The sequence below is a fragment of the Apostichopus japonicus genome, chromosome 12 (assembly GCF_037975245.1).
Source record: "Apostichopus japonicus isolate 1M-3 chromosome 12, ASM3797524v1, whole genome shotgun sequence".
NCBI lineage: Eukaryota > Metazoa > Echinodermata > Holothuroidea > Aspidochirotida > Stichopodidae > Apostichopus > Apostichopus japonicus.
In genome coordinates, this window is record NC_092572.1 from 29562723 (window position 1) to 29579015 (window position 16293).

The 16293-nt window shown below is 38.8% G+C and overlaps 1 protein-coding gene across 2 annotated transcripts; it reads right to left on the reverse strand.

Moving 5' to 3' along the window:
- Positions 1–57: 57 nt before the first annotated feature.
- LOC139977200 (uncharacterized) lies at positions 58–15076 on the reverse strand. Of its 2 annotated transcripts, XR_011796457.1 has the most exons (3): positions 14516–15076; positions 7327–7622; positions 58–5240 (listed from the first exon to the last, which is right to left on the reverse strand). XR_011796457.1 is itself a non-coding variant. In XM_071986444.1 (2 exons), the coding sequence occupies exons 1-2, from the start codon at positions 7649–7651 to the stop codon at positions 4981–4983; spliced, it is 585 nt and encodes a 194-aa protein (XP_071842545.1). In that variant the 5' UTR covers positions 7652–12646; the 3' UTR covers positions 58–4980. The 2 variants fall into 2 exon arrangements, 1 of the variants encoding a protein (XP_071842545.1); XM_071986444.1 differs by lacking the exon at positions 14516–15076 and having other exon boundaries at positions 7327–12646.
- Between the last annotated feature and the right edge of the window lie 1217 nt (positions 15077–16293).

The window sequence follows — 16293 nt, forward strand, 5'->3', positions numbered from 1 at the left end:
GTCCTTGTATTTAAAGCAAAAAGTCACTTGTTTGCTTTAATTGACCTCTCACCTATCTTAAGTCCCTAGCAGGGGCACCTCCTGACCACATTTGAATAAATCATCTTACATGAAAGGCCAAATGATCAACCACACCTTACGAATACGTCTGCAAACACTTGATCTACCAAATCATAGGAATATGGGCGGGAACACACACTAGGTTGCATCATCATTAAGTGTATTAAGAAATCTTGTTGTGAAACACATGTGCAGGCTGTTAGGTGAGTGCACTGGAATCACCTGTTTGTGTCTAAGAAGTACAGAAGTCAGCAATCTAACATACTGTTGACAAATTATTTGATTATATACCCAAAGATTTGCTATAGTGCCTTGGCAATTGATACACAGACATTTGACTATTATCTCAGAGTTCCTTCTACGTATAATGTAATAGTCCTTAACATATTCATACCTGTGTAGGTTGCAAGTCAATTCAATGGTTCCCCTTGGAATTAAGGCAAGCAGTCCCTTCCTATGTTGACCTTTCAGCCTGACTGTTCATGTTTGTTATCATAGTAACCACATATTTTGATATTACTTGACATACCTATTATACCTGTGAAGGTTGCAAGTCAATTAAATACTTCGCCTTTGTAGTTATGTAGAAAAAGTAACTTTTTTAGTCATATGACCTTTAATGTTGACCTCTGACCTTAGTTACCATTTTAGTCGCATTTTTATAGTACTTGACGTATTCATTACACCTGTGATAGACAATGTAATACTTTGCCTTGTAGTTATAACAAACCCAATACATATGAATAGTTTGCATCCTTCTGTGCTCCTTGTCATAACCAGACAAACACTATGCAGCATTGAGTGTGGTGTTAAATGCCCATAGTGTCAGATCATCAGCTGCAGCATATATTTCCTTATGATATGATCTTGTCATCTGAAGTAAATTGACAGTATTTCTCAGTTTTTCATTTGCATAGTAACTTTTCTTTGGAGAGTGGCTTGTTTGTTAAACTCTTTCAGTCCCACATCCAAAATGTCTAAATCGCACTTCGCAGTGAACGTTGTTTCATCTGGGAGCATGCTGTCAGTAACTGTTTTAAATGGTCCTGCAAAATTACCTTCATTTGGTATAAAGGGACCTCCGTATTCAGACAATGTTCTCTTTGATGGTACATAGTGTTTTGACATGACAATAGCTGTAGCAGTCAAGGTAAAGAACATACATGTTGATGCTTACAGAACTTCCATATTTTAGTTAGTACTTTACAATGAAGTTATAGCATTCACCTCTTTGCACAAATACGTATTTTCTATAGTTTCTAAGGTTTCATATTTAAGGCTATAGACCAGTTTTGGCAGCAGTAATTGGAAGATTCAAGTATAGGTGAATTGTTCACAGTTAAAGAATTTATCTTTACAGAATGAAAAGCTCTAGTAATAGTTTTGAAACAGTGCCAACAAACATTTGGGGAATCTGCATTGAACGTCATGAAACAAAGCATTCTCGAAAACACTGAGAAAGATTTTATGAAAAATACTGAGAGGGGAAGGATTGAGGAGGAGGGAGTCATTTTATGTATGCCACCTCACAGGGAGAACAGGGATGAGGAGGGAGGGCCCCTTAATGAGGAGGCTGGTTTGGCCCGTCAATGTTTTTGGTTATGATGGCGAAGGCTCAATAACCTTTGTAATCTAGCTTGCTCAACGGCGTGTGTTTGTGTGAATGTGACGGTCAGCTTGTAGACACGATACTTTAACAAAAACAAGTTGAATCAACTTTAAACTTGATAGGTAGATACCACATGATGTGTAGATGAAAAGGTGGTTCCCATTTTATGAATATTAATGAGTGGGTGGACCTTAACATAAAATTCTAAAAAAATCAATATCTCTTCAAACGTATGTCCGATTGATTTCATACTTGGAATGGCGATGTCAGTAGATGATAGGTACATGATCATATAATCAATACATTTCATTATTATGCATGAATTATTGTTTGTGGTTCCCATCCTATGAATATAAATGAATTGGTGGACAGGGCTTATCAAAATTCTTGATCTATCAATATCTCTTCAACAGTATGTCTGATTTAGTTCATACTTGGTATGGTGATGTAACTACATAGTAAATATATAACGCAGAGGGAAAATGTCAATAACATATTATAAACACATTATTGCATCAACCACAAGTTAAATCAATGCCATACTTAGTAGATAGAGCCCATGATTGAAATTGGTAAAGATCATAGGAGGTCAACAGGTGTCAAAGTCTGAAAACCTTTTAATGGTCATAATTCCAAAGCTGAAGCTTCAGTAAATCCGTCAGTTCTCCAATGCTAAACTTTTCTTTTGGTCAAATTCAGTTCAATTAAGTTTTGTGATGGGCTCTATAAGTCTTTAACAGAACATAGAGTCATCCAGGATAGTTCAAGAAAAGTTTATATGTGGTATTGCTTTAAGCACACTCAAGTGGCCGTATCCGCTTTTACCAGCTGGGCTTCAAGACGTCAACAGGCCATCTCAAATGGTGGTTAAATTGGCACAACGAGTCAACAGGTTTTCTCTATTGGTCTCAACATTGGCGATTTCTGTTGTGATTTATATCAGATGATTTGTAGGTTGTCAAGATATTCCACAGTGCAGTTAAATAGTGTTATACAGAGCTCTCAGTCTATAATAACAAATCATTTCTAGGGATCTGGAAGCTCAAAATTGGTTACGGAAATGTTCTTTTATTCATACAATCTAATGGTTTCATATAGGAATTGGAATAAAAGTATACTGTAAAATCCTTACCGGTTAATTAAATGGTTGAGTACCGTTAAGGAGTGATACATATAAAGAGCTGAAAATCTCTGATCTTTTCTGGTTCTTACTTAACTCATGGGAAAATGTAAGTCACTTGCTCTACATTATTCAAATAGTTATGCAAAAGATATGACAAGGAATCACAAAGCCTTACTTATTGAACCAGGCTCCTAGGTTATACTACGTCACTAAATAAACTTTGTCACCATAATAAATGATCCCTGATAACTTTCTTTATATGTGTCGCATTGATCAATAGACATTCCTGTACATGTTTGGTGTGCACAAGTTCATGGATATTAGCATGTATCGATTACCACACTATAAATATCTTTAGGCAGCGTAACCCGTATTCGTTTTCTGGTTTAATGTGATAGGTATTTTGGTAACTCAAACAGAATTACAAGGTAACTTTCCGAAACAACCACTCGTTCACTGTAGTGTTTCTTTTTATTTGTTCTCAATAAGATGTTAAATTAAAGAAAGGTTCTTGTGGAATTGGTTCTTATGGACTTGATTTAAAAAACTCTGTTGATACTTGCACTGGTTGAAAGCAACTGCATTTAGCCACACATACCTCCATAGCAGGGCCTTAGATAGAGTGAGTGGGGTTGACACCCCCATTCACTCATAGATTCGCAAAATTCTGCACCAGACGGCAAAATGAAAGAAAAAGAAAGAATAAAGAAAAGAAGTGAGAGGCAGTGGCGTATCTAATGGGGTGGGTGGTCCTCCTGGGTACCTGTTAGGGGGTTGCGATGCCACAACCCCCCAATTAATAAATGAAAACTAAGATAAAATAATAAATTCATATAGATGGGGATGCTAGTGGAGGCCAGTTATAGAGAAAAGGTGAACATTTTCCCTATTTGTGTAAATCATCGTGGTTGTTTATGTCGATATAAATTTTCTACTAAAAACGAAATTGTGAACAAACAATAGGAAAATTTAGCAAACATTTACTTTAGAATGAGAGTTCCTAACAAGTTATCAGGTGAACGCTTTGCCAAAGATAGAACCATTTTGCATCTAAGCCACCTTGCATAACAATTTCTCAAAGTGGGTATCCACTTCCCTTAGATACCTGCCCCAGGTCAGCATCCCCTGCACGGTGTGATAAAGGAAGGATCCGAACTGGGTGCCAACTATTATAGGTATGTCACTGGAGAGAGAGAGAATGGGGGGTGGAAGACTAAAGGAAAAAGGGAAGTGCAGGGAGGAAAGAAGGTTGGAATGTCTATGTAAACTGCAGACAACTGCCTGTATTTCCTTTACAAACGTATATGTCATAGTACAATGTAACCCCCATTTTAGCTCAAAGAGACCGTCAATCTCAGCATTTCTGTGGGAGGGCCTAAACCTAACAATGGGTCCTTCAGGCTCAAGTGGACCCCTCTCACTTGACTAAACCCTGTTGGACTCTCACACTCTTTAGCAACACTTCCTATCCGTGTTTTCTTCCTTTTCGGGGGCAAGAGATGACACCACCACCCCCCCCCCCCTCATATATAATGCCAAGGCGACGCCCCTTCTCCATTTAACTACTTGCGAATACTGCAGAAAGTACCAACGTAAACATTGAAACATATTCCTTTTGACTCCTAAAGTCTATAATTTATTTTCTATTAAGGTTTTATGGAAACTATGTGCAGGGTCGGTGTGCCGACATTAGGTACACTCGGTAATCTTAAAAGGGCAGCTACAGGTAGCCCGCAAAATCATATAGACAGTTGTACAGAACTTCAGTGAACTTTGTAATCGCTGTTGGAATTTTATATCCCTAAATCCTTTTCTTGACCAAAACATCTGTATCTGGGCTCTTGATGACGATATTGGAAGTCATTTTCGCAGCATATTCACAGTGAAGCAACATTCTTGTGTCCGCTTCTTCGTGCGTGCATCTCAAATCTGGGACAGGTGTGACAGTGTTACTCTGAGTTTTGTAGCAAATCTCACCATCGGTTGCAAATAATGTTACACCATGAAGGACTGATGAAATTATCACAAAATTTATTGAAAACATCATCAATTCTTGTGGTTTGACTAACAATTTTTTGTGACTGCTCACCGAACACCTAACATACTTTCTGTAGCAGGAAAAATGGCACCTTACTTCAATTGCAACTGGATCTCTGTCTCGAAGATGGAGAAGAATCCTTTCATCCAGCTAGGAAGCATCTGCCTCTAAAAGTTTTCCTGCTGTTAGGGTTTCACATCGGATCAGTCGTTCTTTCCCTCTCTTAAGAGATACAGGATTCACCTTGTACTGTTGGATTTTACAGATGATACACTCCTCTGGTAGAACATTCTGTGACCTAGACCTTGTATCAGATGAGGAAGAAGCCAACTTTGATGATCGGAGAAGTTGTTTTTCCAGAGGTTCATCAATTTCTGTTTGGTGATCTTCTTCAATAGAGGTATCTTGATCTGAAATCAAATTCAAAAAATGTAAAACAATTAAAATCCCTCAGGATACCTCCACTATCTGAAAGTGACATACAGTTGTATTGTTGGGTTGATATGTTTTTTGTGTATGACATTCCTATGTTGAGTTGGAACACTTCCTTCTCAGAGATGTCTGTGAGTGACAACTTTTCTCACATTTTATGTGGGGCCCAACAGACACTGACTATTCGTTGCACAGAAAATTATTTTTGTCTTATAAATGACACATAGCACAGTGAAGCCTCACTCAATTTAGAAAACATACAACTGATCTTTATCAATTTCAAATTATGCCTTCCTGCTAACAGATTAAAGCTAAAATGATGATTGAACATCCATTTTTGTTGATAGTCATAACAAACTAGCCTCATTTTAAAATTCATAAATGATAACAAGATGTCTAATGGTCTTATCTTCCTTCATTTCACCTAATGTTTTCAAAATTCATATCAAACTGCACTGCAGGTTTTCTAACAATTCTTCAATTCCCAATTTTATATGTAGTCAGGTAAACTCATTTAACAAAATCATGCCTTAGAGGCAACTACCTTCAAGACAGGATATCTAAATACCAGGATCAAGCATAAAAAGAACATTTGGGAATAAAACAATAAAAGGCCCTTTTTGCTCACACTGAATCTTCCAGAAATCTGCAGTACATATTTACCACATATTCACATACCAATGTAAATTCAAGCAGTTACATTGTATGCAAGGGAAATGAGCTTTTAAAGTTCCAACAAGTGAAAGTGTTATGGGTATGATTAGCGGTGCCCTACCCAAAATTTTGTTGTTTGTTTTGGCGTTCAATAGCGTGTATAGTGGGCGGAGCCCCAGCGATTGAATAACATGTGCCTTAACGTTATAACAACTATAAACCAAACTGTTTTTCCTCTCTCCGTCCTACAGGTAAGATGTTGCTTAATTCCCTTTCATGTGAATATGAAAGTATTACTAGGTTGTTGATTAAGTATTTGTCGTTATTAAAAGTGTTTCATTATGATGGATGGTCTAGATTTGCCATCGATACATGAGAGTTAATATTCGTTATAAACGAGACCGTCAGGTTTGCATGTAGGATATGTCTGTGTTATCATGGGCCTACATATATATTCGTATTTCAATTGTTTGTCGTTAAAGTTCGATTAGGGGTACAAAATCATAATTTACACGAGTCATATCAGTACAAAAGTGATTTATTTCTTGATGTTGTTAATAATAGTATATATCATATGTATCATGATGCCGTAGATGTGATATTTTAGGTAATTTCTCTGTACGTAATGCTGCTCAGTGACCTAGCGTTATGAGTAGGCTACAGCGTGTACATTTGGTCGTTAGAACTGTCATGAGGGGTGACGTCATTGCGTACTAACAAGAGTAGGGGATTCCCCGACATGATCCAGATAGAAATAAGTATTTACGGCCCGCCAGATTGATTGTATTGTTATGTATTGAATTATTAGAAAGATTGAGCAGGTTCAGTTTATTATTTTAAGCACTAGAAGTAGCCTTTATGCCAGGATGAAAATCCATTCAGATGCCTTAGCCAAATATGCGGTTAAGTTTAAATGTGAGACTGCATAGTTATTGTATTATATCAGTGATTGAATAACATGTGCCTTAACCTTACAACTAAAACTAAACTGGTTTTTCCTCTCTCCGTCTCACAGTGGGATCGAGAGATCCTGGTCTTAACAAATTGATTTAAGAAGTGTTACATCACATCATTAAAACTATTTGTATGTGTTCATTGACATGTTTCTGTATTTCATTAACTGTTTAAAGGTAGTCTGTATTTGGCCCCAAATTATAGCATGCTATAATTACTAGAAGTGTTCAAAAAATTCTTCCCTGTAGGTCTTTACTTTCCAACTTGTTCTTAGACATACTACATGAGCACACAAAATGACTGAATGTCCTGGTGAGGTCAATTTCCTCCAGGGTGGTAATAAAAAAAGGTAAAGAATTTTGACCAAAGGTTACCATATTTGAAAATGAGGCATATTTGGGATCAATACAGCATACCTTAAACTCATAATAAAATGCATTTTGACAAACTTCTTACCTTCAACTGCTTTATGTTGAGGTAATTTCGTCTGTCGTTTCTTTGCTCTGATAATATCTGTTTCGTTGGTAAAAGCCGCATAGCAATCACGATGGTAGAAGATGTCCTCAAAGCTGTCAGGCTGTTCTTTGCAGGTGGATAGAACTTCGTGAGCAACATCGTACTGTGGGCCAGATAATTTGCACCAATCCTCAGTACAGGCAATAACTTTAGACCAACTGATTGGGGTGAACCTTGTTAATGGCCCAATCTTCCCAGCACAATGGACTGCACATTTGTGAGAAGTAATCTTCAAACTGTTAGAGCAAATAGCAACATAAAACATAAAGCTGGAACTTTACTAGTTCACGTATTTAGTCCAGGAGCCCAGAAGGTTTATTCAGCTGAAGAGGCACAAAAGGTTTGGTGGCCTGATTGTGTTGGTAGGTGACCAAGCTTCAATAAAATGTGTTGCTGCAGGGGCACACCCTGCATGGTAGGTGAGGGGGTCACAAAATAGGGGGGGGCAAAATATGCTTTTATTTAGCTGAAGAGGTACAAGCACACACGTTTCTGGGTTTTATACCCAGGAGGGTACCTTGCATCATGGTGGCAATGACAGCAATATCTGAGTGCATGGGGCCCCAGACAGTAGCCCAAAAGGGCCCCGCCCATATGGTATTATTCAGCTGAAAAGGTACAAGGAGGAATTCTTTTGCATTTGAACTATTACACATTGGGGTGTACTAAAACACTAATGACAGTAACTTTGTCCTGGATAGGGGCCTAAACAGTAGCCCTAAGAATGGGCCATGCGGTACAACCAGCTGTTGGCTAATTTATCTAGCTGAAAAGGTACATGAACAAAACTTGTTGGATACTGCTCCCAGCAAGACTAATTACATTGCTGTAGCAACAACAGCAATATCTGACTGCATGGGGCCCCAGACAGTAGCCCAAAAGAGGCCCGCCCATGTATTATTCAGCTGAAAAGGTACAAGGGTAGATCCTTTTGCATTTGAACTATTACACATTGGGGAATACTAAAACACCAACGACAGTAACTTTGTCCTGCATAGGGGCCTAAACAGTAGCCCTAAGAATGGGCCATGCGGACCAACCAGCTGTTGGCTAATTTATCTAGCTGAACAGGTACATGAACAAAACTTGTTGGATACTGCTCTCAGCAAGACTAATTACATTGCTGAAGCAACAACAGCAATATCTGACTGCATGGGACCCCAGACAGTGGCCCAAAAGGGCCCCGCCCACATGGTATTATTCAGCTGAAAGGTACAAGTGTAGATCCTTTTGCATTTGAACTATTACACATCGGGGTATACTAAAATACTAATGACAGTAACTTTGTCCTTCATATATGCCCAAACAGTAACCTTAAAGATAGGCCCTGCAGCCCAACCAGCTGTTAGCTAATTTCCCTATCTGAACAGGTACATAAACAAAACGTGTTGGATACCGCTTCGAGCAAGATTAACTCTATTGCTGCAGTAATGACAGCATATCTGCCTGCATGGGGCAAGACGGCGGATAACAATTAAATCATCAAATCATGGTGAGTACAAATTCTTCTGTTTCTCAAATACTCATTAGTTTAGCTATAAAATTCTAGTTAAGGGGGTACCTTCACAGAAAAATGATAACATTTGCTGGTTCCACATTTCTAGCAATTGCCATAAATAACTATATCCCATCCCTTTCAATTGATAAGCTTCCCTTTTCCCAAACAATATTATTTTATTCATAGTTTGAGGATTTTCGGGTAGTATTTATAATTAGGGCCGAGCTGGATGCACTCGGGCTACGCCCTCGTGCATCGCTTACATTATTATAAAAGTATCTGTGTTTAATCACGGTAGTCTAATTAACCCCCGATCGTGCATTATCCTATTGATAAATCCAAGCTGACCGTCGATTAACTCCGTTCATTCATACCTTATGATTTTTGTCAATAAAAAGGCAAAATATACAAAAAAGAATTAGCAGATTTGATAAATGTGTTACCCCGTAGAATTAGTTTATTAACTACCAAAACAACAATGCACATGTGCCAAAAAAAAAAACGCCCAAATGATCACGAATATTCACAACAATTTTACGGCTATCAGTAAAATGAAAGCATCAAACATGGGAATGGAAGCAATTAGAAAGATTATAGATTAACATGAACACAAATATTAACTTGGACAGTTAATCAACATTCTTCGTACTTCCATAGCAACCGCGCCTCTCGGAACATGATGTAGGGCCTAGGCCTATGTACGTATATCATATCCCACATATACGTACGTACGTTCACATGTATGTCAACGAACGAGTGGATGGACAATCTAGTCCAGCATAGTGTAACTTTGTGTTGAATTATACGGTCAGTTTATTCATCATGAAATATCTTAAATTAAACAGTTGAACTAGCTTAACGTTAGGCCTAGTTGAGAATTTTTTTGTCTAGATCGATTATTTTGTTTTGAGGAAAACATTCACCAGGCCTTAGAGCGCTTTCTAAATAATCATTATATTGTGACATACATCAACACAATAGAACGGGCAGAAAGGTTATATTCTCTATTGACAAGAACTTCTGGATTTCATAGTTATTATGTAATAAAACCCATCTGTTTGCAGTGGTTAAAAACAAAACTTCCACCACACACTGGAGCAACATTTCATCTGCTTGACATGTACAAAACCTGTAACCCAGACCTATCAGGCTGTTGAACATTGATGTAGTTTTGCTATTTGGCCTTTTCTTGGTTGACATTATTTGCCAAAAATTACTGCAAAATATTACTCGCTAAGTCAAGTGCTGTATTTTCCATGTACTGCTGTGACAATGGACAATAATAATGTCAGCAGCTTACATTTCAGAAAATTCCACTGACTTACAATAGCCTACTTGTTACTTTTCTGTATATTCGTAACTTTTGTACCTAGCTATGGGCATCTAGTAACACTCCTTCGTTATAATCCTGTGTGCTAAACTTTATGTTATCAAAATTATACAAGTATTAGTGAAATAGCATGCATGGGAGTAAGCAGGTGGCTGTACGTTTGATCTTATAAAGCAAATCAATGTTGCCTAAGATATACAAAAAGGTGTCAAATTGACTGTTTACAGTACATTATCCTAGTGTACATGTATTATGGATGTTACTATATGTTATCATTTTAACCAAAAATGTAAATATGTTATTTTAGCAAGTGATGATGTTAACATGCCTTCATGCGATTACCACTGATAAATCATTACGATCAATGATTTAGCAATTTGAATCAAAGTATATCAGTTCAATGCTACAACGATGGAGACCAACTTTGAGTTAATTAGGGCCAGTACAATGTGTTAGGTCATTCTGAAAGATACAATTCTGGCTACACAAAGTATTTTCAATTACATTTCAAAAAGTGCACCTATCATAGCGTTCAGGTATGGCATTCACAGGTTTGAATTGCCTCGCAATCCACTTATAAGGTACATTACACTGGATTTCTAACGAAGAAGACAAATAACGATGTTAACCAGGTCCAATAAATCATAAACCTCTTGTAATTATATTATTTCTGTTTTCTCTCACTGCTCGTCCAATCGTGGCAAGATACAATAAACATGAAAGGAGGGGCTATGTTGGGCTACATTGTCTGGGCCCCAGTGCAGAACGAAGTTGGTGTCATTGGTAGACCTACTTGGGTAAACCTAAATGTATCAGCATCAATGCTGAAAGATTCGCCCTTGTATTACTTTGACTGAATAACACCATACGGGCCTTTCGGGACCACTATCTGGAGCCCCATGCAGGCAAATATTGATGTTATTGCTATAATAATATAACAAATATTGCTAGGGGCAGTCTCCAACAAGTTGAATTTATGTACCTTCTACTAAATCAGTCGAAGACTGATAAGGCAACAGGGCCTATGTTTAGAGCTACTGTTTGGGCCCCTATGCAGGACAAACATACTGTCATTAGTATTTTAGTATACCCCAATGTGTATTAGTTCAAATGCAAAGGGATCTACCCTTTTGGGCCACTGTCTGGGGCACAATGCAGGCAGATATTGCTGTTACTGCTTACAGCAAAGTAATTAGTCTTGCTGGGAGCAGAATCCAACAAGTTTTGTTTATGTATGTGTGTGGGTAAGGATGGTGGGGAAGGGGTGCAGAGTGTGGGATAAGGGAGAGGAGTGATGGTAAGCAATGCGGAGGTTTGGGTGGGAAGAAAAATATGGTTGGGATGGCAGGGGAGGGGACGTTGTATTTGTGGGTGGGGCTTATATGTCTATACATTAATTATATATCATTATTTGTATCGGGGAGTGTTGTACCCTGTTAAGCTCTCCCGAGTTTTTGTACACTTCCTTTCACAATATTATTCATTCTAATTTTTTCCTTATATTTATATGATTGTAAATTTTCTGTACCAATGCTATTTTCTTGTATATATGTTATATAAATATGTAAATAATATTGTGAAGAAACAAATAAAATGAAATAAAATGAAGTACCTGTTCAGCTAGAAAAATTAGCTAACAGCTGGTTGGGCCGAAGGGCCTATCTTTAGGGTTACTGTTTGGGCCCCTATGAAGGACAAAGTTACTGTCATTAGTATTTTAGTATACCCCGATGTGTAATAGTTCAAATGCAAAAGGATCTACCCTTGTACCTTTTCAGCTGAATAATACCATGTGGGCGGGGCCCTTTTGGGCCACTGTCTGGGGCCCCATGCAGTCAGATATTGCTGTTGTTGCTACAGCAATGTAATTAGTCTTGCTGAGAGCAGTATCCAACAAGTTTTGTTTATGTACCTGTTCAGCTAGATAAATTAGCCAACAGCTGGTTGGTCCGCATGGCCCATTCTTAGGGCTACTGTTTGGGCCCCTATGCAGGACAAAGTTACTGTCATTAGTGTTTTAGTACACCCCAATGTGTAATAGTTCAAATGCAAAAGGATTTACCCTTCTACCTTTTCAGCTGAATAATACCATATGGGCGGGCTTCTTTTGGGCTACTGTCTGGGGCCCCATGCAGTCAGATATTGCTGTTGTTGCTACAGCAATGTAATTAGTCTTGCTGGGAGCAGTATCCAACAAGTTTTGTTCATGTACCTTTTCAGCTAGATAAATTAGCCAACAGCTGGTTGTACCGCATGGCCAATTCTTAGGGCTACTGTTTAGGCCCCTATGCAGGACAAAGTTACTGTCATTAGTGTTTTAGTACACCCCAATGTGTAATAGTTCAAATGCAAAAGAATTCCTCCTTGTACCTTTTCAGCTGAATAATACCATATGGGCGGGCCCCTTTTGGGCTACTGTCTGGGGCCCCATGCAGTCAGATATTGCTGTCATTGCCACCATGATACAAGGTACCCTCCTAGGTATAAAACCCAGAAACGTGTGTGCTTGTACCTCTTCAGCTAAATAAAAGCATATTTTGCCCCCCTATTTTGTGACACCAAACCTTTTGTGCCTCTTCAGCTGAATAAACCTTCTGGGCTCCTGGACTAATTCATAACCATAGCTAGTCGATGTGGAAACCCTGGAGTAGTGAGGCACAGTGGCTGCTTTCCTGGTCCATGGGATAGAGGCTAGGCCAAGTGCAATCCACTTGAACAGATCCTAGTGTTATAGTCCTTTGCACAAACCTTGGTTGTTTTAGCAAAACGTCTTTGTCTCTTATTGACTTGCCTAGCCCTATTGCATCTAATGTACAGTTACAGTAATTACAATTATAAATCAAGCAAATTTGGCAAAGGTGGGGCTTATTCGCAGGGCAGCCCTGCGAATAGCTAGACACATACACCTTATTCACAGGGCAGCCCTGCGAATAGCTAGACACATACACCTTATTCACAGGGCAGCCCTGCGAATAGCCGGACACAAGTATCTTATTCACAGGGCAGCCCTACGAATAGCCAGACACATATATCCTTATTCGCAGGGCAGCCCTGTGAATAGCCGGACACAAGCATCTTATTTGCAGGGCTGCCCTGCGAATAGCCAGACACATACACCTTATTCACAGGGCAGCCTTAGACTGGGTTAACGGGCTCAGTAATTTTTGGGGCTATTCGAGTTTGCTTTTGGGGCTATTCGAGTTTGCTTTTGGGCACCAGCTATCTTTTTGAGAGTCTAATTGGGAGCCTCTATATTTTGAGTAATTTATTGGCCTTTGGGATTCTTAATGCTGTTAGGATTGGGTTTGGGAGCCTAGGGCCTTAAGATTGAACCAGTCTAGCATTAGTTCCGCCAACATAAAAATGTCATCCCTCGATCATTTTCACCTTTGTTTTTGCAGAGTGACTGCTCATTTGCATGTAAAGGTGTGGGAGGGGGGGGTGTCACACCTTTGACCATATTGGCTTTCAAGTTCAGGCAATATCGTCTTTTGGGGAATCCCAAGATAAGCTCCCTTAAAATAAGCTTTTAAACTTGAACTGCTGGGGCTCCAAAAATTAGCTTATGAAGTGGCGAAGACTATTTGGGCCCAAAAGGTTGGCTTTTTCAAGGCCCCTAAACTGACTGGTATCAATAGCAAAACCTAATAATAAACCTATTTTCAAAATCGTCACAGCCCTGCAAATAAGGTGTCTGTGTACATTATTCGCCGGGCTGCCCTGCGAATAATCGCTTCGTTTGGCAAAAGGATAAGTCTAGCATCTATGCCAGTAGGCTAATCATTAGGGTTAGTCCGAGCATGTATACCACCTATGTTCTAACGTCACCATCAGTTAAGTAGGCCCATGCCAAGGATGGTTCTGATTATTTATTATGTTAAAACTAAAAAGGAGCAACAACTAACTTTAGGCGTAGGCCTATGCCAATACAAAGTGATACGAAAGTCAACCCTGCTCATTGCAGCAATTCCTCGATTAGAAATCTAGGAAAAAGCAACATTGGATGTACCAACGTTCAATCGTCAGTATTATAAGGACATCATAAACCAGGCCAAGCATAGGCATATATCCTATCTTGTTTGCTAAGTCTCTAACGTCAACGAAGACTTTGGTCAGGCAGATATATAATGTAGGCTAATGCGATGTCGCAATCCCAACCGGCGTTACAAGTTACAACCTTGCAGCGTAGGCCTACGTACTTAATCAATAGAAATTTCGACTTCATTTGCCTACAATATCATACAAGTGTACACATATATTTTACGACTTTTTTTTGGCTTCTACAGTTATTCTATTCTTACCTTTGTCAAAACGTTTTCTGATCATTTGGACTGCCATCTCCGATAGATTGGAGCAATGGATGGGCTACCGGCTCTATAAATGCAGACAGTGCGTGATCTAGGCTAGCTACAGTAGATGTAAACAAAATAAGTTTGGCCGGGTCAAAAGGTCACGAGAAGCAGCCCTACGATTGGTCAGTTGCAAAAAATCAGGCATGACGCATAATCAATTAAAATACTACAGTTTTACTGCATTTTTAGAGTAATGTGCAACAATCGTGTTGTTGGCATAGCAAATTATGAATGTCGTGATTATTCCCCGCATTTTAAGCTGCAGTAACACCATTCCCTTAAAAAAGTGAGCAAAGGAAGCGAAAAGCGCCATGGGAAGACAGCCTACGTACTGTTTGTCGCGCCGGTACTTTCTTGTCGTACACAGAAAGCGCCACAACTTTATGAGTGGCTTCAGTATATGTCACATGACGTCATCCTATCCTAAAAATTGTCCATGGTACTGCTGCACCGGCCGCGAATTTCTTTTTCCTGAACCTTTCGGGCAGTGTACGTGGAGTTTAGCCAATCAGAGCGAGGCTGCGTTGATGACGTACTACTCAGTAAAGATAGCTGTAAAGATGGTCAGTCGGGTAAATGCGTTGCTTCAATAACATAAGGTGGAAAACGAAAGTCCCCGTGGATTTTTCCCCCATTTTTCTCATGTCCAAGTATTATATCATGAATTGAAAATCGATATTATAAGTTATGTCATGGTTTTAGTGCATGGTCATCTTATATATGAAACTCCGAAGATAGTGTGGCGAAAATATATATAGTTTCATTTGTTTATTTTCCTTCTAGATCTTATTAGAGGGAAATCGCGCGGTCTCAGTCCCAAAATGTGGTACATCCGTTTTAGGAAAGTTTATCCTAATTTAAAGGCAGATGACTGGCTAGAATAATAGACACAGATATTCATTCTGCAACAATTTAAAAGAGAGGATTTATTGCATAATAAAACAAGGGCAGTGCTTGCACTCTTATTTACATAAATCGCTCATCAGTTTACAACAAATATTTGGCAGTTTCCACAATGAACCGTTAATTACTGGACCTCGTCTCTCTCAAGGACTTGCTGTAGGAAAAGTTATTTCATTGCAATCGGACCTCCGTTAGGTCTCCAATTATTAACACATAGAGCAGGATTTTTAATAAATAAACCAATGATAATTTACAAGTAAAGAAAGTCAAATATGCTTTATCTAACTGATGTTAGTCGATTCCTAAACACAGTTCCAGGCGCAAAAAATCAAAATTACAATTAAATACAGGATCAGACAAAGACTTTTTAAAAAATATATGATTAAACGGCCAACTAAAATTACTTTTTTACTTGCAAACAGCAACTTGACGAGTGAGTCAAAATTTAATAATCTTAGCACTATAGCAACAACTGGAAATTCACAGCGATCATACATCGCCGTTTTTCAACAAAGAAACCGATGCTAACGTCACGTAAGTTGTGCACAATGATTCAGTATAATGTTATTAGTGCAAGGCCTACATACCTTAATACTTTCTGTTGTAGTACAACAATGATTTTGACTTATCGAATGTGATTTCCCCACTTCAACATTTGGTAAGCACGTTGAACGTCATCAACACAGCCTCGCTCTGATTGGTTAAACTCCACGTACACTGCCCGAAAGGTTCAGGAAAAAGAAGTTCGCGCACCGGCCCAGACATGTTGTTTATCCAGGTAACGCCTGCAATTGGCTGAAACCCTAAAGCTTTTCTGAGATCTA